The sequence below is a fragment of the Ptychodera flava genome, chromosome 4 (assembly GCF_041260155.1).
Source record: "Ptychodera flava strain L36383 chromosome 4, AS_Pfla_20210202, whole genome shotgun sequence".
NCBI lineage: Eukaryota > Metazoa > Hemichordata > Enteropneusta > Ptychoderidae > Ptychodera > Ptychodera flava.
In genome coordinates, this window is record NC_091931.1 from 34,569,774 (window position 1) to 34,594,485 (window position 24,712).

Genomic DNA, 24,712 nt, shown 5'->3' on the forward strand with positions numbered 1-24,712 from the left:
GGTACTTACAAGTTTTTCTTGATAAGATTGCATCAAGCCAAAAAATGGCAATAGCCTATTCAACTTTGCCAACATCTAATTTTTATTCTTACTTGTCTCTGAGATTTTGTCACCTTTCACTGAAATTCAAACTCAGCGGATAGCGAAAACCACAGAGTGGAGGTGGTTGGCCCTTGTGTCAATTATTACGTGACGTCACGGTGGAAGTTCCGCTATTCATCATGCGTCTCCGCCCACTTTTGCTGTTACATCTAGCGGGTTTGCTTGTGTGTAGTGACTTAAAACTAGCAACTACTGTGTATTTTGTTTAATAGTTCAATTGGTTACAATATTATAAATGTCAAAATACAGCTTTACCTCATAATTATTTTTTTAGTAATGAGTGCGATCTCTGATCCGTCCCGTACGCAGAAAAGTGAGATAAGAATGGAACGGCGACCTATACTTAAGAGGGAGTGTCGATGTTAGTTAGAACAGCCGACATAACTTCACCTGCCCAAAACGGGGTTTTACCGACACTGCGTACAAGTTGCGAACTGGACCGCGCGAGCGAACTATCATTTTGCGAGCGGTACTGTTTGGGAGAAAGAAGGGTATCATATGTAAGCGGTTCCGATGAAAGTCTTACATTTGACATAACCAATACTACTACTGATCAACTATCGATCTGGTCCCTTCGTTTGTGCGGGAATCACTACAAGTCCTCTCCTCAATGGACAAGATGGCGGAAGTGATTTCATCTGTTCGGTATTGCCGAATGTTCTGTGTATTTATCGTCTTAGTTTTGCCAGCCTTCGCGACTTTTACCTTGGGTAAGCCATTTTACATTCTAACTGTTCTTTATAACGTATTGCGGAAAACATCTGTGACATATTGGAGACTTTTCAATTTTAGTCATCCTCGTCCGCTGCCCGCACGTCCGAGCCCCTTCGAACAGTGATGGCTCATATACTGTAGGGCATTCCAGCCAAACTTTTATTAAGATGTCAATATATGGTCACTGGAAGTAATTACAGCTGAGGGGTGCGGCGGTCGCGGTACAGAGAGTGCTTTCAACATGTGCGTGGTAATAGCATTGAAAGTACATTTGGAAGTTAAACAACTTTATTTCATGCGTTTGATACTTTTTCATGTATGTCAACGTTGAATGTTACATACCAAGAAGAATTCTGAGAACGACGAACTTTCACTTGTCAACTTTTAGGCATTATACTGCCAACAAAGATTTATATTAATAATGCTGACCGAACGTCGTTCATCATTTCGGAGCCCAAGCCTCGTAGACAACTCGTATGCATTTTGATTTCACAGGTCAGAGATAGTTTGTCTTCTAAATGTGAAAGGTGCCTTACGCAGGAAGTAAATTGTATGCGAAGCTCCGCCGCTTCGTCTGTTTATTTTTTTGAGGATGGGACAAAAATAAAATTCGCCGTGAGAAAATTTACCAGAACCGATGCATATAAAATTGTCATGGGGTCAAACATCGAACAGTAAATTCAAAAGAGTGTGTGAGGGACTTTAAACTCTGGAAAACAACTTGGCTTCTGTTTACAATATGATGATAATGTGGCGCGGGGAAAACCAGCGTTGTTTTTTGGGAGAGGAGGAGACGCGCTGTGGACGCTGCTGGGGGTCGTTAGTTGACTGGGACACGCGTTGCATCGTGCTGATCCAGAAAATTAGCACAAATCTACTTCACTCAGAGAGCGTCCTCCCAGGGGGCATTGTGGCTGGATGGGGACATGGGCATGAAAGATAAAACTAAAAAGACGTCCCATTGAAATACAGCGAAAGTCGACACTTCACAAATTCAACAAATACGAAGCCAACAAGTTATCCAATTTTGTTAACATATCAAATTTTATGAAATGATGATACTCAAGTCTTTACCGCCTGATCACCACTCAGACTGAAGTAATGCATTAAGTGTAAATTTTAGATTTTTAACCATAATGATAATGTATCATTGTAAATAGAGGATATTTTGTAACTGTCCAAACAAATAAATGTCTTCTTGTGTCGATTTGTTGACCAAAGCTAATTAAAAACTGATTAGTGCCCCCTAAAATCTGCTGATTTTCAAAGCCATTTACCCTTTTATTACTGAAGTAATGGACAACAGAAAACTGGAGATTTTAGACATTGTCATTTCCAACAACCCTATTACAATGTACAAGAATGTGTTCAGTTTACACATAACAGCTCGACAACGTGCCTTTCAAATATGTTTAAAAACAGGAATGTGAAGGGTGTTTTGCATGAAATAATGTTTAAATTTTGAAATAATTAATTTTAACATAAGAGACATCCCTACAAATTTAGATTTGCAGACTTTTTGCATTTTTTCAGAGGGAAATTTTTGATGTTGCTTAGACATAATCCCCTGCCCATCTTAAAACCACTGGATTTTAAAGTTCCCCATCAGTGTGAGGTGATATCACAGTCGCTTGAGTGTTTTACCTCCTTGTACGTCAACATATTCCAGATAGCGGAAAACAAACCAGACCTGCGATAAACTTCCACATAGTTTGCCAGGTCACAGCAGAGTCCTACTTGAGACCCAGTCTGTCCCAGCTGAGGTATTGAATATTAGAGACTTGCAAGTTATGAGAACGCAGAAGCCCAGTGGCAGGTCTTTGGCGACAGCTATATTTCAAAATATGCATGCTGTTTTAGAGAGAGAGGAATGTTCAATGGAGATAACACGTATATGTTTTGATGGATTTTGATAAAACAATCAAGCCTGCGATAACCCTGGCTACTGGGGAAAATCTGGTAGGCAGGAATGTTTAATTTATCTCATAGAAATTTTACAATGAATATTTCTTGGTAATTATTCTGTAGCTCTGCAGCACATAGGGATTCTTCTTGCTTTTATGGAAAGAGCTTTTTCATCGTTCTTTACCATGGAAATGAAAAAGGTTTGCCAATGACGATGGTATTGTGGTTAACGCTTATACATACAAGTTACTTCTAACAGTACATGACACAGATCAAAAGCCTTGCAAATATGGTTATCATGACCATTTATTTGAGGGTGAAAAAAAGAAAATGAAATGATCCTCAATCGAAGTGAAGTACTGTTTGACACTCTAATTGTGTCAGACTGAACACTTTAAATTTTTGCAAGTTTTTTAAGCAAAGTTGTGTGAAATTCAAAACATGCAGTCACATTTTCTCGAAAACTGGATGTAGTAAAATGAGAAAGCTTCACCCACATAGGAAGAAAGCCATCATCACCACCATCATCAATAGAAAAGAGTATTTTGAGCTGTGCAAGGGACTTTGTGCACTTTGCATTCAGACACTCTATGTGGATGAAGACAATGTCTGGTTTGTTGATGAAATTTCACATTAAGTTCATGTAGTCTGTGACATTACAATTGTTTAGTCTTAATCGTTAGGACTGAACTAATCAACTTTGAATTCTTAAGGCTGATGAGACAAGTATTCAGTTACTGCTGAGTAAACAAGTGTCTTGTCTTCCTACATAATGGTGTGGTTGTCCCTACTGGTACTGGTGTTCTCACAGTAAGAGATTGTTTTTGACTGTAGCATGAAAATAAACAAAAAGTCACACCTATAGGTGTGTTTTTGCTGCTGCAAGCATGTTTAGAAAACCCCAGCACAGATGCCTTGACTTTTGCAGCGAGTTTTCTCCAGTTGTGAACTTGGAGCAAGGTTTCCCAGTAAACAAGGTGTTATGTAAAGTTTCATAGAAATTATGTAGGATGATTTTTCGGTTTGATTGTGTTGTTTGTGTTTGTTTCTGCAAGCCAATTGACAAAATCCTTGAGCTCTGGTGTCCTCCTACTGGTTTCCCATTCACAAAAGCGTTACATAAAGTTTCCAAGAATGTTTTCTTTGTGCAAGGGTTTGTCACTGGAACAGAAAAATTACCAGCTTTGTTAATTAATCATCGTGAGCTGTCTTCTTTGTTGCAAACACCTCATTACCAGCAGCATATTTAAACAAAGGAAGGAAACCCTTTAAACGGTACTGTGCTTTTTATACAAGAAAAACTGGTTCTCTGAAACCTGACCTGCAGCAACAGGAAACAGAGCGGCCTATCTGTGTGGACCAGCGGGCTAAGATTATTTACATGAGAACACACTTTCATTGACATGGCAGGATGTGATTCTATTCACACGCAAATGAACAAAAGATTTTTTTTTTCTCGGAAACTCTGGCTTGGTGAGATTGCCAGAAACCTCTTGAAAGGATTGTTTACAGTGCAGGGTCATTGTTTTGTGTGTTTTTAGATAAGCACACAGCAGGGATGAACATCAAACTCTGTCCTAGATGTCATCCCAGATCATTGGGACTGACTGTGCCCAGATATTCTAGCTTTCTCAACTAATAATTAACATGTCAGATGATAAATTTTCGATAACTTCCTGATCAGATATCATCTTGACATCTCTATAACAGCCATTCGTTATACAATCTTGATTGTAATCAGCCCCAGGATGAGCCTATTTTTAACATCAACTCTCAGAGCTTTCCCAATATCATGATTCACGCATATGGTATTGTATGCTATTTAACATTTAGGTCACATTCTCTTTTTTATCTAAATTTTTGAACGTCCCCACCCCCTCCAAACTGGGATACTGATTCCATGAATGGATGACTTTTCTGGCTGGATGTGGCGTGGTATGAAAGTCGTCACCAAATACAGCATTGACTAATGCCCTTCTGGTAACCCTAATGATTGCTTTTCCTGAAACCGAATCACTTCTTTCATGATGTCACTAGGGGCATTTTGGCAATGGAAAGTGGTCAGGGGTGTATGTTTCCTCAAAGCTATCTGTTACTCATCCCCAAGACTTCTCTATATCTCAGATGCTTGTCCCCTACACCGTAGTACCAAACTGTTTAAAACACAGCAAGTGTTATTGTCGTGACAGAGAAAGTTTCAACAGGCCAAAAAATATAGGATGCATTTTGACCATAACAATTCAAATTCTCTACACAAAAGGAAGTAATTAAAAAAAAACTTTTATGATTTAAATTTTTATGACATGCAATGCAACATTAAATAATACACTTAATTAGTTTAACTGTGTTTTTGATGGAGGTGAAATACTGTAAATTGCTGGTAAAAAATTTACTGTTTATAAACAATGACTCCAATCGTAGGTTCAAAGGTAATGATACGCACACTAAAAATTTGTTCATCATTCATTGTTCATCATATTTTGTATGTGAAGCTGATTAACAAGCAAGTCCAAGCATAGATCTCTATGGAATGGAAAGAAGATGGCCCAGACCTATTGAGGTTTTCAAAACATTGTGGTTTCATCATGTGATTTACAGTAGTACCTTTAACAGATTGTGGTACAAACCAAAATCAGGAGTATGGAAATGGGGGATCTTCCCATGTGAAATGGATCAAGTGCAGTCAGCCATGTACCCATTACAATAGTGTTGGTCCCAGCCATTCTGATAGGTCAAATCAATTGTTGATCTACATTTGAAAGAAACTCCTTGAAGCAGTCCTGCAATGTGTGGGTAGCATTTCACTTTCACAAGGGCCTGGGAATTTTTCACTTTCTCAATGACAGATTCTGAACACTTATACATACGATGTAATTTGTTGTAAGTTTGGGGCTATTGTCTATGAGACTGAATAGATGAAATCAATGGTACGCCGTGTGTTTGGTGACCTTTCACTGCTGTCCTCAAAGTGAACAATTCATATCCAGATTAGTGATTGTGTGGTTGATTTTCCATTTCCGGAGAGAAATCTCGGCGTGAACAAGCTGTGTGACGACCTCAGTGACCTCTCTCTGTAAGTGCGTGAATACAGTACAAACATTATGAAACTGGTTAAGTGTAAAGCCCGGATAAATTTATCACAGCTTCCCTTGGAAGTAAGCCAGTCTGTCATTATTTGAACAAAAAGGAGGTGTTCCATTTTCCAACCTTCTTAAGTTTAGCAGGAAAAGACGTCAGTCATATACAACGATTCATAAACTGAAGCAAGACGTCTTTTACAAATAAAGTTGATATGTAGTGAAATTATATCTAGATGTTTTCTGAATGTATTCCCAGAGCAATTGATTTAAGTTCACTGTTTGATCAAACTGACCACTACAAATAGTTTCATGGACTTTCAGTACCAATAATTCATGAATGCAGAGCAAGAGAACAGTACAAGTGGACTTGTCTGTCTCGTTCCTCCTGGATTGTGTCACATTTCCATTAAACTGAACAGGGCACCTTCAATGTTGCTCAGATCAGACTTGTTGCCTCACTGACCCAGAGCAGAACCTAGTTAACGGCATCACAGTCTGGTCAGTAAAATAATTGTTTGTGGACAGAAAACCTTGTCCATGCACATCTTATGACCTAGACCTTTTGAATGTCATTAACACACTGCAGAAAGTCAACTTCAATTCCAATGGTAGTTGATAGAGTTGCCCATCTCAAGGTACCCTTCACATCCTTTTTCTAGTTTTCGATATTGCCTCAACTCAGTTAGGCTTGGTCAGTTCTTATGTTAGGAACAGATCGTTTGTCCCCTTTGATGTTAGGATGACAACTAACAAACTAGTGTACGTACCATAAACTTTGCCCTATTTCTTGAGAATGTAAGCAGATCCCAACACAGGATATGTGAGCCACCTCAACAGGATATATGTTTAGCAAAGATATAACCCCACACTGCCCAGTACATACCGTAACTTTTTCCCGGTAGATCCAGGCTTTGCTTTGATTTGTGACACCATAAATATCTCTTCATCTCTTTCGTGCAATTAATACATGTCTGATTATAATTTACTCAATCCATGCTTGTAAGACATACCGTCCATAATCTGGACATGAAGTCAGGGGTTTCTTGGTTTTGTATCCACAGCAGAGGGTATCTAATTAGCATACAGTAAGCACATACAGGATATGTGTACAATTACAGTCTTTATCATAATAAAATTTTTTTTGCAATGGTGTCGACATTTCTGTCTTATCACAGGGTCTTCCAGCCACCAGAGCATACCCCAGCTCAGTATCACCGAAGAAACAACATCCATTCACCATGGAGACCAGCTCCAGATAACGTGCAGATGCAATTCTGAGATCGAGTGGGACTATCCAAAACATGAGGACAATGACATCTACATGCGATTGGAAGTTGTTACAAGGGAGAAAACAAATGCAAACAATGAAAAAGACTTCACTAGTATTCTCACAGTTGTAAATACAACGTATTTAGATACAGGAAAGTATCAGTGCAAACTTAAAACAGCCAGAGACAGAGTGAACAACCAAACTGCCACCAGTGTCTACGTTTTTGTAAACAGCAATGGTAAGCTATAGTTTTCCGATTGGGACTTTTCCTTGTTTCAAAAAGTCATATTGAAGTCAGATGATCTCCATGTAAAATAATCAATGGCAGGCATAGCATATGTGTGTATCAGAAGGGTTGTCGTCATGCTGTTGTAGTCTTACGAATGCATGGTCAATTTAAAATGTTGTCTCGACTGTATTAAAGTCTAGTGAAAGAGTAGCTGGCTATCTATGATGAGCCCCAAGTACCATGGTGCATATCAAAGAGTAATGTAAAAATGTGTTTTCTCAAATATTTTTCATCATTATCAGTCTCTCTTGTCACTCCATGTTCTCAAAACATACTCACTGCCTTACAATTTCAGAAACTAATCAACTCTTGCTGCCAGACACCACGATGTCTTTCAAGGTGTACGCAAAGTGGTCCTTCACAATACCGTGCAGATTGACTAATCCATCAGCCACCATCTTGCTCAGAAATAGACAACACAAAATCCCTGTCGATGGGGACACTGTACAGTATGACCCAACTAGGGGGTTTGTCATAAAAGAGGGCCACCCAAACTACGCTGGATTCATCAAATGTATTGCCAGATTAAATGGACAACATCAAGAAGTGGCTTATATACTTTTCTATGAAGGTAAAACACCAAACTTGTGTCTACTACTGATCTGATACATGTATGCCTCCTTAATTGCCTAAGACCCCAATTCCCTGTTTATAAGTCCAACAGTGCCACAGAAAATAATATGTTTTTCCAAAACTTGGTGATACAAAGGTTCATACCGCCATGGTTTGATCCAAACACACTGTTATCAATTGGTGATTGTGTATCTGTTTACAGGGAACTTGGGGGGGAACAGGTCAGACTTTGTGCTGTAACTATGTGTGTTAAATTAACTGGCATACGTGTACATACAAAAAGACCAATCCAGATGATATTTTTGTACAATGCTTTGAATTCAAGCTTTCCCGACCAATGAAATCACTTCAATATCGTCAGGCCTTTTCTGCCAGGGTATGATTCTGAGATAATGTAAAAAAAAAGTGTGAAGAAGAGTTGTTGTACTCAGTAAACGTGCATGTCCGACAAAGTGGCTACAGCAAATAGCTATAGTGCTCACCAAAAAGTGCTTATACTAAACCCTTATTTCTAGAGTGTGGTGCCATCTCGTATGGTGCCTGGTCAGCAGCAAATATCATTTCTATACTGTACAAAAGGATAAACGATCACTAATACAAAATTTGCTTCTTGTCATGTCCTAAAAGCTGATATAGTTTATTTTGTGCCAGAATACCAATTTTGTGAAATTGCATTTGTGCATAAGAAACCCTCCACACCTTTGTAAATCTTGGAACTCTGTACAACAAAGTAAATAATATCTGCCTGACAATGTAGGATGCCAGTCATTCTGATATGGAATTCATATGTCTGAAAGAAAGTTTGTAAACCTAGAAACTGAAACGTTGTGCTAATATTTTCATGAGTAAATTTGATGCCAATTACTTGTGAAGGTTTTGGATGGATGCAGGTTTTGCTATGGATACGATTATTAAGGGAAGAGTCTTTTGGTGTAACATGCAAACTTTCTTCACGTGTTGAATTCCATTTTGAAACAAATCTTGTGTATTTTTTATCATAGTAATTTTGCTTTTTTTTCGCTCACAGCAATTGCACCCAAACCAAAGCCAACAATCGAGGGCAGTAAACCAGAAGTTTTGCGAGGAGAACATTTCCGGGTGACTTGCAAAGTGGATGCTCCACTTAGTGTTACCATGAACTTTAAGTGGGAGTATCCAGGTCAAACTGTAAGTGGAAATTGTTCTCATGTTCAGTCAAAGAGTTTGAACGATGTGATCATGTTATCAACATAAGAAACACAGCAGGGGGAAATATGCAAGTTTCGCATCACCTTTTAGGGTTCATGATTTGTGAGGAATTCATGCTCCTGATCTTTCCAAGAGTCTGTTTCCTGCCTCCTCATATGTAACAAGAACATTGAAAAAGTGAATGATTTCACACTGGATGGAAAGTTAAGTGCATTTTTTCTAAAAAATATTTCAGTCTGTTTTACTGAGATCATGCACATATATGCATATTAAACTTGTCATTTTTGCTTGCAGTCAAGCGACACAGCTGACATCAGCCACAATTCAGAAGACATCTATGAAGCGAGAAGAAGCTTTCGTAGGTTTTACTCAGAACTGAAGATTAGCGAAGCGGAGTTGGCCAACGAGGGATATTACAACTGCACAGCTGTCAACTACAAAGGCCAAACCACCGTTTCCACTTATGTCAGAGTCCTAGGTAAGGAGCAGAATTTTATTGCACTCGGAATTTTGAACTCCAGATATTCAAGAAATAAAATTGACGCTGAACTTTATAGTACAGCTACAATTTTTCACTTGTGGTGTAAGTCATCTCGAATCTGGAAGATTTCCCTGACATTAGCACATATGTATGACAATTCCAACATCCAGTGAAATGTCATTGCTCATGCGAGTCATAGATAGCATAGATAGAAAACAGTGTGCGATCCACTGGTGATAATAGAACTATGAATTACTCATGTCTGTTACAGACAGTGGTTACCTTGAGATTAAACCAGTCAAAAATCAGTACGTTATTGAAGCAGCAGTTGGATCCAAAGTGAAAGTGGCATTTGAAGTGAGGACGTACCCTAAGTCAAGTTACATGTGGTACAAGGATGGGGCTCCTATCTACTCCAGAAATTCCACTTTCGAGATCCGTAAAAAAGACAATCAGAGGCGACTGATGATCAATGAGGTCACCCTGGAACATGAAGGAAACTATACTTTGGTCGGCGCCAATGAATATATACCAGCGCCAGTTGAAACAACAGTTCAACTCATCGTCATTGGTAAGTATACTTCTCTCATCAACGACAGATACAGCATAACTCTCTATGAAAACTATTGAAATGATTTCCAATGAAACACTTTAAAAATAGAGAAAATATTCAGTGTAAATCTAATGTAGAAGAGGACGCCGCAACAAGCGATTTTCAATCCTTCTTCACAATACACAATAGCAATGGGAAGCTATGTCTTGTGTGGCATAGAATTTTCCATCAAACTTGGCTGTCTTGTACCTTACTGAAAATTCTAATACACATTTTATTATCATTTTACCCTGTAGTTCCTCCTCAACTGCGCATTACACAGACTCCGGTGCCCACGCGAACCAACCCGCCTCTGTACATGACAAAAGAAGCGTACACCCTTGACTGTGATGTCACAGGCAGGCCTCTACCGGCTGTTACCTGGCTATGGCAACCATGCAGTGACCTTGACGACTGCAAGAAGTCCTTCTCAAACAGCAATCAATGGATTTCCATCCCCTTCAGGGATGCCGATGCCACCCCGGGTTTCCAGTACCTGGACAACTCAAAAGCTGGCCGGAGCAGTCTGAGTATCTCTGCAGCTGTTCAGCCGGGATGGTATCGATGCGTCGCCTCATCTCCAGCTTTTCCTGATAATGTCACACAGGACATTGAGTTTAAATTGACAGGTGAGTGGGCAGATGTGCAGCATTGTATCACCAGGTTGTATTATGCTAATATTTCCAGATGCCTACGGTGTGCGTTACATCACTTTACAAGAGTCACCTAGGGGGCACCCTTGGATGTCTTGGTAAATTTCTTTCTCCCTATTCAAGGCTGTCTGGCGATATATGGGAACATCTGTTGAGATGCTATAAGTTGCTAAACCTGTGTTTCAGTGGCCAGTCTGTGAATTAGCTAATTGTAGCTGTGCACTGAAGTGACACCTGAAAGTGCCTTTTGCCTGCAAATGCTGTCTGTAGTTGTAGTAATAGTTGTGCCTATTAATTTGTGCTGACGTGTGATAAGATGCACTTTCTCATTGAACTGTTTTCCGTTCGAAGGAGTGGATGATAGCGCTATATCACAATACAGACTGACACTGTACATCTACTGTAAGCCTAACTCATTCCATAGGCTGGCACCCTAACTAATGTTGAATTATCTCATCACGTTTCTTGCAGATGTTACGAATGGTTTGAGTATCTCTGCCAATCCCTTGCCAGTTATTGAGACCATGCCAGTCAACTTGACCTGCAAAGCCAACAAATATGCGTACAGAAATATCCGATGGAGCCGAAAAGTTGACGCAAACACCACCGCGGACATTCTGCAAGATCTGTCAGGTCGGGAAGTGCAAATCCATGAATCAACCACGGAATATTCCCATGTGTCTGTTTTGAGTATTCCGGCTTTGTATCAAAATGATTCAGGTGCATACAGCTGCTCAGTCACCAACCGAAGGAAAGAGCTTGATGACCCCGATACAACGACGTTGACACACAACTTTGAGGTCAATGGTAAGTCAAATGTTACGTCTGAGCTTGAATACTTCAAGAAAGAGATCACTGATGACGATTCAATCAACAACTTATAATATTCATGACACTGTAAGACACTACCTCTATCAACACCTCAATAGCTGCTCAATACTGGTATGCTGTATAGTACACATATAATGATTGCTTGCAAAAGTGAAAAATAAAGATGTTCAACAAATATTTGCATCTGCCACTTCATATAAACTTTGCAAAATACTCAAATTCTGTGATTCTGGAGTTGTCTCTTTAGCTTGCCTTTGATGCAAGGTTGTCACTTGACCCCATTCCAGCCCATAACCATTCCTCTCCCATGTGTCTCCTTCCAGCCATTAGCAGACCAACCATTAAAAAGGGCCTTATGCACCAGAGGATTTTGGCCAGCAAGGGACGTTTTAACTTAGAGTGCCAGGCCTATGGCGTTCCAACACCGATGATAACGTGGTATAAGGACACCAACATCATTGAGAACAATGACATCGGCATAGTACAGGGAGACATGTTCACATCAACGCTGACGGTTACCAGAATAGATATGTACGACACTGGAATGTACACTTGCAGGGCAGGGAATCAAGGAGGATATGTGAACTCGAGTGCTCTCGTTGAAATATATGGTAAGGGGGTGTGAAAATCTCACGCTTTGGTCACTGGTCAGAGATCCCAAACTATTAAAGCTATAAAAGTTATGAAATATGTGAAGAAGTCTCAATGTAACAGCTGTAGTCTTGATTCATCTTCGTTTTGCCTTTGTCGTGTGCTTGAATTTGGCTTTTAATGTCTATAGTACATTTCTTCATTCCTTGTCCAAGTAGTGTAACTGGATGTCATCTCTTTGATCAACAGAAAAACTGAATGTTGTGGTTGAACCAGCGATTGTGAGCGCCCACCAGAATGACAACGTCACGCTTACTTGTCGGTCGGCTGGCAATCCAAGACCCGTCGTCAAATGGACCAAGAAGTTCAACGCAACACACTTTTCAACAGTGCCAAGGCACATGTACACTATAGAACACAGTCGCATGTACAACGTCATAAGCCAGTTGATTCTCAAAGAAATAAAGCACCAGGAGATGGGCTCATACCGTTGCGTTGCCTCCAACATGAAGATGAGGGACTCTGAATACATGTACACGGACTCAGCTGACAGCATTGTACAACACTGTGAGTATCATTCTGTCATATTTAAAGGTATACAGTCACCTGTAATCTAAATATGCCCATATATGGTCAAAGGGGTGTTCCTTGGTATTCAAAATGCCAATGTGAGGGTGCTGTTTTTAAAAAGCGGCCACCCGCTTAAAATCTGTGATTGGTTAGATTTTCTCTTTCCATGGTAACTGGCAAAATTGGAACAGGTGACAGTATACCTTTAACTCCTACATGCCTTCAGAGTGTGGTATCAGAACTTATATCAAATTCGAAGATCTGAGAGTGTCAACACGATGTCGCTTCAGTGCACACTTAAAATAATATGATGTTGCTGTTTCAAATATTATGAGTAACTAAAAAATGTTAAAATTTCAAATACAGTGGGGATTACTCAGTCCAGTTTGTGTTAGTGTAGATAATAGCTTTGTATTCAATACTGGAGTCTGACTGTCCAAATATTGTCTTCTCTGAAAACAGTAATTGATTTATTTGTATTCATTTTTAATTTATTTATTCCCTCAGCAACCAATTCCTTGGCACAAGGATCTGGTCAGCTCCCACTGTCAGAGGAACAAATTCGCATGATGGCGCTGTTGGGTGGCGGATTTGCTTTTGTACTCATTGTCTTTATTGTCATCATCATAACCCTGAGGAAATACAGAAAGGTAAGTTTTCAATCTATAGTATGCTGAAATATCATTATTATTTTTCATTATCATGTGTTCTTTCTTGTCAGCAGGTTGGTCTGATGTTGCGGCAAATTGGAACAAGAACGTGTTGTAGCCTTTCTACATCTAACAAGCGGTCATTTCTGATCTGGATATGCAAAGTTTTCAAAAACGTGTGAACATTGGACTGATACACTGCCAGGGATGGAAAGATGTCACAGAGGGCGTACTACATCTTAGCAATTAGAATTAGTGAACGGCCAGTCAATTTGTCAGGTGTCTGACTGAAAATAAATACACTGCTGATATACTTAACCTGGATTTCATTCACTCGACAGAGACCCACCTACCATAGTGATACCAAGGAAATGGCTTTCCCGCCAATCATCGAGGACGGCATCGAAGCTGGCGTGGAAGGAGCCTGTGAAAAGACACCCTATGATAAGAGATGGGAATTTCCCATCGATCACCTAAGGATTGGCCAGACAATTGGCAGAGGTGCCTTTGGTAGAGTAGTAAAGGCCGCTGCCTGGGGCATCAACGGTTCATCTTCAGTCACGACAGTTGCTATCAAGATGTTGAAAGGTGTGTCATAAATGAACAAAAATTAGCATTTCTAGGAAAGTGTTTTATATGATTTCAAGGCTGGGGACTCAATCCCTCTGGATTTGAGTGTATTCTAGTCCATAAGAGAATTATGGAGTGTTATAGCCTTGTGTTTTCCATGGAAATTTGTAATCCATGTGTTTTCCATGGAAATTGTAATCTAGTGACTAAATTTCCTGGCAAGACAGTCTGACGCCTGACACGTCTTTAAGTATCATAGATAGGTTGGTGTATCTGAATTAACTTAGAGGAATCAAGCATTTGATCATCTTGATCAATACAAAATGCTGCACAAAAAAGTTACAAGACCATCTAAGTGACATAAAACCATTGAGAAATGAATATAACTGAATGGAAACTATAACTTTCCCATTTAATACTGGTGTGTCAGTTCACAACGAAGAGCAAGGTCATGTGAATTTGTGGTATTTATGCCAAAATCTTCCTCTTTTCACCTGTTTCCTCCTAGTTGATGCCAATGAGACGGAAAAGAAAGCACTTTGGACTGAGCTGAAGATGCTGATCCACATCGGCCAGCATCTGAACATCGTGAACTTGTTGGGTGCCTGTACCACTGACTGTAAGTATAAACCTAATAGTATCGCCTCAGAAGTAGTTGGAGGTAGTGAAAAGGATAGCTTTTGCACCTGAATGTTGATAGCATTTTCACTAATACAGAAATTCTTTTCAAGCGAGGAAAATTAGCTTTGGAGGAAATCCAATTTATAGGTCTTCGAGGCTCGCTGTCACCCATACCATTGACCAAGGAGAAAAATTATATACACCACTGATTTGCCGTGTTGTACTCCATGAATAAATAACTGCAGGAGATTAATTTTGAATTGACCTTCAAGGTGAATGGTTAGGTTTACAAAAAAAAAGGGGTGCCCTCGGTTTGAGTCATAGCATATATGAATTATGATATGGTTTTTTTTGTTCAACACAGGTCTATATGTTATAATTGAATTCTGCAAACATGGCAACCTTTGTGACTATCTTCGGACTAGACGAGACAGCTTTGTGCTTGAGCCCAGGACGCCAAGTACATCGCCTTCAGACCAAGACATGTATGATGACGTCTTTGAATACATGGAAGATCCCCTCAGCTTACACGACTTGACGTGTTTCTGCTTCCAAGTGGCCAGGGGAATGGAGTTTCTAGCCTCAAAGAAGGTAAACACATCAAGGCCTATTGTACGCCCACCCAGGCTGCTGATAAGGATTATTTTTGTGTGCTCCAGAACACATACATGTTTATGTAGTGAGTAAACAAGTGACCAGCTCGCTGGTGTATTAGTACCTAGGCTATGGCCATCAGCATCTAGTGCAATGGCCTTCTGACAATATTTAAGTTGCACTGTTTAGTACTGAATAAGAAAAAACAGTTTACTGCAAGGTGTTTAGTTGTGACTGAAAAGGAAAAAAAACAGTCTAGATTTAGAGTTGATAGATATTTTGATGAGAAGTCATACACAATCTGCCATGGAAATTAAAAGTCTTATGGATAGCATGTGAGAACTTTGTGATGTCCCTTGGTATTTCCATGAAAGTAAGACTGAGAGTGTGTGTGTGTATTTTCAGGTGATTCATCGTGATTTGGCAGCTCGTAATGTGTTGCTTGGAGAAAACCATGTGGTGAAGATCTGTGACTTTGGTCTTGCGAGAGATATCTATGATGATCCAAACTACATCACCAAGGGATCTGTAAGTAAAACCTGGATCTGTCTTGTCATATCAACAAATGGAAAGCGAAGGGTGTTGTCCATTGTGGAAACATTTACAAAACTCAAGAAAGATCTTCATTTGGCCCACAGTTTGCATGTGCATGTGTTCGGGCAGAGTTGTACACTAGTCTAGCTTCCTAACTGATGATTATATAGCAATACCAGAGATCTTACTGTTGTATCTAGGAAGTGAGAAATTCCTTTTTTGGCTTTGTGCCTCTCTCATTCTTGCCCAGTGAATTGTCAGTAACTTTCTGATCAGCACAATATGGTTGTGGCAAAGGTTGTGAACATTGGAAAAGTAGTTCACGGTATATTTTTGATTGTAAATTTCCATCTTGCAGTGTCGGCTTCCGATCAAATGGATGGCACCAGAATCAATCCTGGATGACAAAGTCTTCACGACTGAGAGTGATGTGTGAGTACATATACATATAAACTTTTACAGATTGCATTAACATAGTTTGCATTGTGCAAAACATTTGTACCTGTAAAATTATTGTCATAAAACAGAATGATAATATTTATCATTAGGCCAAAGTAAGTAAATTTTAAAGTTAGTAAATTTTATTCAGCATCCACCCGAAACTCTGACAGATATGCTGGGAAATGGTTAAAAGCATGATGAAATTCCCCAAAAAAGCTGATTTGCCTCTTTCTGACAGTTTTCTAATACAGACATCCACCTTCCTGTAAATATGTGCTTCTACAGGGCTACCATTTTATGTCACAAGCTGGTTCAGTGATTGCAATACGATTGCTGGAAGGAAATATTTTGTCTTAGTATGAAAGTCATGGCAATGTTTAATGACAAAATTTACCAACAGTGGAAAATTATATGAGGAAAATTTGTGTTTTTTCCCTGAAAAATTCCAAAAACCTATGCATGAAGACGCAAAGCAAAAGACTTTATGTACTTTGGCCTGCTTGCTATACATATAATGTCACATATGAAGTAAGCACGTCTTTTTATAGATAGCATGCCAGTAGTAACCTGAAAAAAATTGTCTCACTAATAATAGAAATTGTTTTACTTTCAGTTGGTCATTTGGTATTCTTATGTGGGAGATCTTCTCACTGGGTGGTACACCATACCCTGGCATGCAGATTGATGAAGAGTTCTTTGAAAGATTGCGAGGTGGCTACAGGATGAGATGCCCCGAGCTTGCCCCACAGGAAATGTAAGTTTACATGATTTAGGAGGGGATTGTGTCATGTGTTCGTGAAAAATCTGCACTTTATTAAGGGAACCAAACTTCTGCCATGTTATAATTTGAGGAATTCATGTCTCAAAAACTCTCAAAAGTAAACAAAGGATATTTCAAAACTATAGCCATCTCTTGAGGGCGCCCTTGGTCACGCATATGGTGGGCAAGTAATGCAATACAGATTTCCATGTTGTTTTCTAAAGGCTCATACTAGCATCGTGAAAGTCAGGATTTAGTTTTCTTATAGCAAGGGCTAATGTTGTCACCAAAGCTTTCCAAACCTTATGGTCTTTTTAATGTAAGAGCTGAAATTTTACACTGAAAATGGTGTTTATATACTTTACTGAAGAGAATATGCAGAGCATGGATATAGTTTTAAAACTTCAATGAATGAAGAAAAAGTGATGAACAAATGGACAATGAATAGGGAACTTAATGCTTACCAGTGTATCTTGATATGTCTGGTGCAACTACAATGGCAAAGTACACAAGACTGAACATCAAGATAAAATGATGTTGTTATTTACCATTCCAGCTACCAGGTGATGATGCAATGTTGGAGCGGCACACCAAAGTCCAGACCGTCATTCAGTTCCTTGGCCGCTAAGCTAGGTAGCCATCTTGAAACCAATGTAAGACAGGTACGATATTGTCACTGCCTCTTCTTGGAATGCAGAAATAGTACAACATTGTGTTGTTACTGGAATGCAAACAGCAATCCTTTGCTGCATACACACACTGTCATTTGTCTCTGTGTGAAAAATATGAATGGGATACTGTCCCAATGGAAACCCCCACTAAATTTTTTTGACAACTAAAAAATGTAAAATAAGATATAACTCTAAAGTCATTGATATAGACACAAAGCAGTGAAGTGAGTCATATACACTTACTTCTGAAGTAATATCAATACTCCAGTGTGAGAAATCTACCGTTTTAGCAATCTATCTGATCATAAACATAAACCATAAACGTGAACAAGTAGGTAACCCCTTTCTGGTATTTCATTGATAGGAGTACATTGACCTGAATGAGCCGTATCAGAATCGCAATTCTACCATGATCAACTACGCTGACCTGGTCAACGAGGAGGTTCAAGAATACCAGCCATTGATGAGCAAGAACAGTTATACGCACGCTAAACCCAACAGCAGTGGCTCGGATACTCACAGCTCAAGGCCCTACTTAGAGCCCATCACCAGGCGCATCAAAGGCAGCACAGTCACCACATTCCCTGCCAGCGAGAATGACGCCGAGGAAGATTACTGGGACGGTGCCACGGAACTGAGCTCCCTGGACAGGAATCGCAGCAGCTTCAACGACAAGGGAAGCAGCAAAAGTGAGGAATCGGTGTCGTCAGACATGTCGAGCGGATTTCATTCTGAAGGCTATGCAAATGAACTGAAACACGCCGCCCAGGAGAGTGACCCACCGCCGGAATACAGTCAGGTCATTGAAGCTGACTCAGCTTTCAACGTCACTGCATAATCATGTATTTATGTCATGATGGATCCCTGCCTGATTGACAGTCATCTCATGCCATATCATTACCAATACTACATAGCTGCAGTTGATAAATAAATTTCGAGTGTTGTTTTCTGTGTGTTCTACCAGTCTTGTTTTTATCATCAATTTGGTTTCAAGACGTTACTTTTCTCTAATCACATTGTTACTTAAATACACATAGACAATTTATGTCAGCCGCGTCAGTTCATTGTACACTCGGGTTCCACTATATATAATTATGCAGCTGGGCTTGTTGTGATGTTCCCACGTAATTGCCCATCGGTATCACTTACTCCAAAGTGCAAATATCAATACGTAAGTAATTCCATGCTTCCACCGAGCGAATCTACAGAACTGAAATTAAAAACTTTGACTTTGCATTTCCATACTTCCAGAAAATTAAGCAGGACTAGCAACAACATCCCAAGCTCTTTCCCTGAATGCAGTGGAACTTGGATGCATGATCTGTTATCACTGTGGCTGTAAAAGGAAATAAGTTTGAATCACCAGGGAACTGTGTCAATTCAGAACATCAATAAAGTATTATAGCTGATTATTATACTTCTCTCATCTGTTTGTAGTGTATGTCGCTCCTCACTTTACAACTTGAGAGCTACACTGCCAATAGATAAGAAGAGTCGTGTAACCAGCAGCGGCAATGAAGCTTTAAGATTGCTGCCGTTGAAGATAACGTTAATAACATTAATAAAACAGTTGTAGCTTTCTGAAAATACACTATTTGAAAAAAGAAAGCTTGTTTTCAGAGATTTTCAGGGAGAAATCTACAGACCAAAGATGTATTTTTATATATTTTCCCACCAAAGGATTTTAAATAGTAGTTTTTGCGTGGGGCAGCTCAATGTTTGAGTAGATCAGATGAGGTTTTTCCTCCTCGTGAGTAAACTGACACTATATCCATGACAACTCACCACCTTGTAGATGTATCCTAGGCTGCTTTAATAGATCATGAAAAGTAAAAACAAAAAGGTCTGTGCCTATAGTGACACACCCAGTGTGTCTGAATGAAAATGTAAAGTGTAAATTTTTAATAGCTGAACTTTATTGGTGACTGTGGCCTCGCATAGTGCAATCGACTTACCCTTATACCGCCATGGTCCGGCTCAAACTCATTGTTTTCAATGGTGATTGTGGACCTGTTCACAAGGTTTTGGGGGTGAACAGGTTAATGTTAGTATAACTTCACATAGAATCTAGAATCACTTGCATGTATTGTGTACAGAACCTAGAATAGACGTGCACAAAGTAGTTACATTGTACGAACGGGCATTTGTTCATTTATTTCTGTTGACATGGACAGCTGGAAAGGCGAACTCAGTTTTGTCATGATACCAGAAATTGATGATGTGACAAAAACAGGGCATTTATTGTAAAGTGTGAATTTTTGAAATGTTGTGTGGATAATATGTTGTCTGTGTCTTGGTTTGTGTCAAGACTGCTATGGAAACAGGGTTTATGTTGAAGCTGAAAGCGTACATTGTTTTATCTCAACGAATAATAGTATACTGTTTGAATACAAATGTAATCCAAACAACAAGCATTATTAGCCCCTTTAATCAAAACAAGAAAAATATTTATAAACTAAGTTACCTTCTATATTTATTTACAACATATTAATTGCTTACCAAAAATTAAGATTTTGTTTAAAGATTCCACTTTTATCTAGACACCATAATGATATTGATTATGTCCAGAAATGTAGCGATACTAGTTTTTATGTTCTTCTTCTGTCTTTTTTACATAGAGTGGAAAAAACCATTTGTGTAAATTGCATGGTTATCACAGTGTCACATTTTTCTTGTTTTTCACAATGGCGTCAGATTTTCCCAGACTGGGACTCTGAATTACATTGGCGCTTTCTTCTTCCACAGTCTGTAACTTTTAAATGTTCACTGAATTTTCAGTATCACTGCCAACATGGTATTCGAGGAAGACATTAAAGAGACTGATTCAAGTGTTCCTACTTCTAAAATAAGTGGATGTTTTCACGTCAAATGTAAAAGATGTATATGTTAGAGTTTGGCAAAGAATATTTCCTCTGTGGAATGTGGTGTATTTCTTTCTCTGCATGAACAAGAGGAATTGATTTAGATTTTAGATACAAGACTTTATGGTAGAGTTAGACAATGTATCGTTAGATGTAAAATTTGCCAATATCATGTGTGTATCGACTTATACAATAAGTTGAAACCAAATGCTGGGAATGCATGGGTATGAACAGTTATGGTTGCATACCTAAGGAGGAAAATCTGAAAACTGTCCTATACTGGTATCTTTCTCATTGTTTCCCTCACAGTGTCAAATACAACATACTAATAAATAAACCGACCAAGCTTTGTGTTTCCTAAAATGAGTGAAAAGTAATGTTTACCGTGCGAGCCAATATTCAATATTCAAAAGTGCTCTGTGTAAACTAGGTCAGAAAATATTTGTAGGTTTTGCTTCTTGTGAATCTGTATTTTTTTACACGTGTGACTGTGAGTTTTAATGTAACAAATGTGAGGAAGTATTTGAACAACTTAATATTGTTTTATTCAAAACTCATTTTGTATATCGTAAGTTTTTTTAAAAACCCATACTACTCCTACATTCCCACTCGCTCAATAGAGCTTGATTTCTTTTATGGCTCAAATGTTTGTCCAAAAATGTTTTATTGTAAATAACTTGTACATAAAACTTTTATCTTCTATAGGTATTCAGGTAGAGCTCTCTGATATTTATCATGTTATCATGATGATGTGTGCCTTACTTGCAACTGTTGCCATGACTTTCTCAATGGCATGTGTGATACATGCACATCATATTAGTAATAATTACATTTTGCAAGAGAAATATTGCAACACATGTAGTGCCTTTATGCAAGTACAGAGGACATATGAAAAAAAAACAACTCTATTTGTATACATTATAAAGTACATTTTATATTTTACAATAAATTTTTTTTTATTTTCATAGATAATTTCCTTAGGTAAATGTTTGATTTTATTAAGATGACAATAAAAGAATGGAAGGAAAAAAATACTTTATTAATGTCATTAAAAAATGAAACAAAAAAATAATTGCGATTCATACATCAGAGTCTTGCTAAAATAGCAAAAAAAAACAATTTATAGTATTTGCTAGCTTTAGCTGCTGTAGATTTTAGACCGCATCTTTTATATATTTTGAAAGAATATTTTAAATTTTGTCAACCAAATCATGATATTAATTAACATTTTGTACTTGTTTCATATGATACATAGCTGTAGACCACCTCAAAAAAATATTCCCTAGTGAAAGTTTTGTACCTAGGCACAACCTCTGTGTAAACTGCAGGCTGCATTTGGCTCCTTTAGGAGCTTAATGGTTCCAGAATAAGTGTACCGGTACATGCCCAAGATGTTTTTGCTGTGACAGTATTTCCATGCTTTCAGCTCACAGTGCATACTTAGGTTTGCAATAGGTCTGGTGATGTTTACCAAGGGTTTTTTACGCATTAACATTCTTGTCTAGTCATGTCATGTTATTCCTAGTTTCTAACTCATTTTACTCCTACAATCTCCGAATAATTTAGTGTGCTTGAGTAGAGGGCAGCAAAATGAAAAAAAAAACACCAAAAAGCCAGACACTGCAGTTGAGTTTATTATGTAGAAATAGTGAGTCGTACATTTCTTAACATCGTGGACGTATATCAAATTTTATAATTTTAATCAATCTTATATCAGCTTAGTTATGATTCCTGGCATCTGATGCCAAAATTCATCTCAATCAAATTAAAAAGACAGCTACAGGAGAGGAGGGCATTAATTCAGCGTCAGAAACCAAATTTCCTTAACACAAACCAGCCAAAAAGCAGAAGCTCATATTTTGAAAATAAAAATTGGTTTCTTAACAGTTTGTGCAAATTTCAATGTTTCGGTTTCCTCCAAGAGTGCTACTTACGTATTTTCATAGAAATTATCACACTTTGCTAATCAGAATGCTAGGGCATTTTAAAATCTGCTTGAAAAATGCAAAACTTTATTGAAATTGCCATGAATTGCAAGTGACTTCAAGTTTGTTTGAGATCACTGAGGAGACATAAAAAAAGACTGCTTCAAAGTACGCCTTACTTGTCAACATTCTCACATTAGAATGAAGGTGTTAGGTCAAGTGCACATTCAACAAGTACTGTATAACACAAATCATGATCAATATACATCGTATGTGTTAGCTTTGCTTGTGAAGGGTGTTTTCATTGCCACTGCCAGTCTCTTGGCCAAGCTGGAAATCAACAATAATTGTTGCAATTCATGACAAGTAAACTTTCAGCAATTTCAAACAGATTTTTAAAAAATCCAGGCCTTCTGTACGGGCGAACTGCGATGATTTGTGTAATACTCCTTTTAAACCTGAATGGCAGCAGCATTGACGGGAGATGAGCAGCTCAGTCCACTCTTGTCAGCTACCATCTATGTTTACATTCCACCTGCAAAGCAGGTATGGTCTTGTTTCCTGATCTGAAAGCATCGACCTTTAGACATCGACCATTCCCATATATGTCTGTATACCGATATGTGTTGTAGTATGTTATATAGCAATATATACAAATCTGTAATTGCCTTGTGTTCACCATTATCCTATGTTATGCTTGTCTGTCAATTAGGCTGGACCTAATATCCTTGTGAAAAGTCAATAAAAAGTAAATAAAATTTGCATATATTTGTGTATTCTGTTCTGTTCTATTTGACCTTTACAAATCCTGAGAACCTGATATCTCATTTGAGAGCAGTGTGTGCACTGTTTGTTGGCAAAAAATCCCTGTAATGAGATATTAGTGAAGGTTTATAAATGGACCCTTGTTAGTAGGTTATAATACAAATATTACAGCATGCTCAAAATGGTTTTTTTTTTTAATAGATGGGAAGGTAGAAATGTCTACAAGGGAACTCATGGTGCTGTTATAGTTTGAATTGTAACGACATTATTTCATGTACAGATAATGGGATTGGTCTGCACGGCCCCCCCCCCCCCAATCATTTGGCACTAAGTTGTATGGTCATAGGAATAATTACTCCAATGAAATCACAGTCTTTTATCAATAACTGCAGCATTATCCTAATCCGATGTACTGATATTGAATGGGGATGATCTGGAGGGGGACTTGTTCCCTCCATACAACAGCACCGTTTTATAATTTTTAAATTTTCTAAATTAAAGAATATATTTGAATGACCATAAATGCATATAGGTATAGTATATGAAAATCAAAACCACACTGTCCCCTTCTCCAAATTAGCATTCTATATGCATGAAGTAGTACCGTGCGATATGAGTGTTGATGCATTCTGCATATAGGGGGACTGGAAAGAAATTATAGGGAGGGAGGGCCGGTGTTTTTACAAAAGTGTCCCTTCAAAAGTGTTTGCAAGAGAAAAGTGACCCTCCCTAAATTTACATGAGCAACAAACAGTGGCCCTCTCCCTATGTGTCACAATTTTGATATCAATAATATTGAGACCCTTTCTCTTGCAGCCATCGTGGATTTTAACTTTAGTGACCTCATTCACATGAAAATTAACAATCAAATTTCTCTACAAACACTTTGTAGATATCATAGAGCCAGGTTCTTATGTGCCAAATTTTAAGTTCACAAGTCCTGTCAAGCGAAGATTTTTAAAGTATTATTTTTCTGAATTTTCTATGACCTTTGACCTGCCCCGCACCTCTCCAGCTAAGCTATGGTTTTATTTCAGCTTATCCTATCTAAGAGTCCTAGAGGGCAAGAGTCTATATAAGAATGACTGGTATGGAACCAAATTGCACTCCTAAATTTTGGGGTTTTCCCTGACCTTTGACCCTTACATAATCCTGCGTATTATTAATTATGCTCATATCTAATTCTAGGTTAGAAGGCTGATTTTTGGTGAAGGATAAGTATTAGAGAAAAGGTTTTTTGACAAAATGCCACATGACGAGAGTGACCTTTGACTTCGATGTACTACAGTAACTGGGCCTATAAATCAGTAACCAGTTATTGCTGAGCATGAAAATTGGGGAGGATCACTTTTTTCCTTGAAAACACTTTTGAAGGGTCACTTTTTTATGCACCGCATCATTTTGAAAAACATCGGCCCTCCCTCCGTGTAATTGTATCCGGTCCCTTACTGTAACCTCGGGCCCCGTATGGTTGTAGTACG

The 24,712-nt window shown here is 38.5% G+C and overlaps 1 protein-coding gene across 1 annotated transcript; it reads left to right on the top strand.

The window, feature by feature from the left end:
• The first annotated feature begins 482 nt into the window (after positions 1 to 482).
• Positions 483 to 23,232, top strand: LOC139131545 (vascular endothelial growth factor receptor 1-like). Its single transcript, XM_070697636.1, has 19 exons — positions 483 to 812; positions 6,977 to 7,309; positions 7,656 to 7,931; positions 8,961 to 9,100; positions 9,416 to 9,599; positions 9,874 to 10,173; positions 10,452 to 10,823; positions 11,319 to 11,654; positions 12,002 to 12,289; positions 12,519 to 12,836; positions 13,347 to 13,489; positions 13,831 to 14,077; positions 14,568 to 14,678; positions 15,045 to 15,271; positions 15,680 to 15,802; positions 16,167 to 16,240; positions 16,863 to 17,003; positions 17,566 to 17,671; positions 18,045 to 23,232. The coding sequence occupies exons 1-19, from the start codon at positions 713 to 715 to the stop codon at positions 18,516 to 18,518; spliced, it is 4,293 nt and encodes a 1,430-aa protein (XP_070553737.1). The 5' UTR covers positions 483 to 712; the 3' UTR covers positions 18,519 to 23,232.
• The last annotated feature ends 1,480 nt before the right edge of the window (positions 23,233 to 24,712 follow it).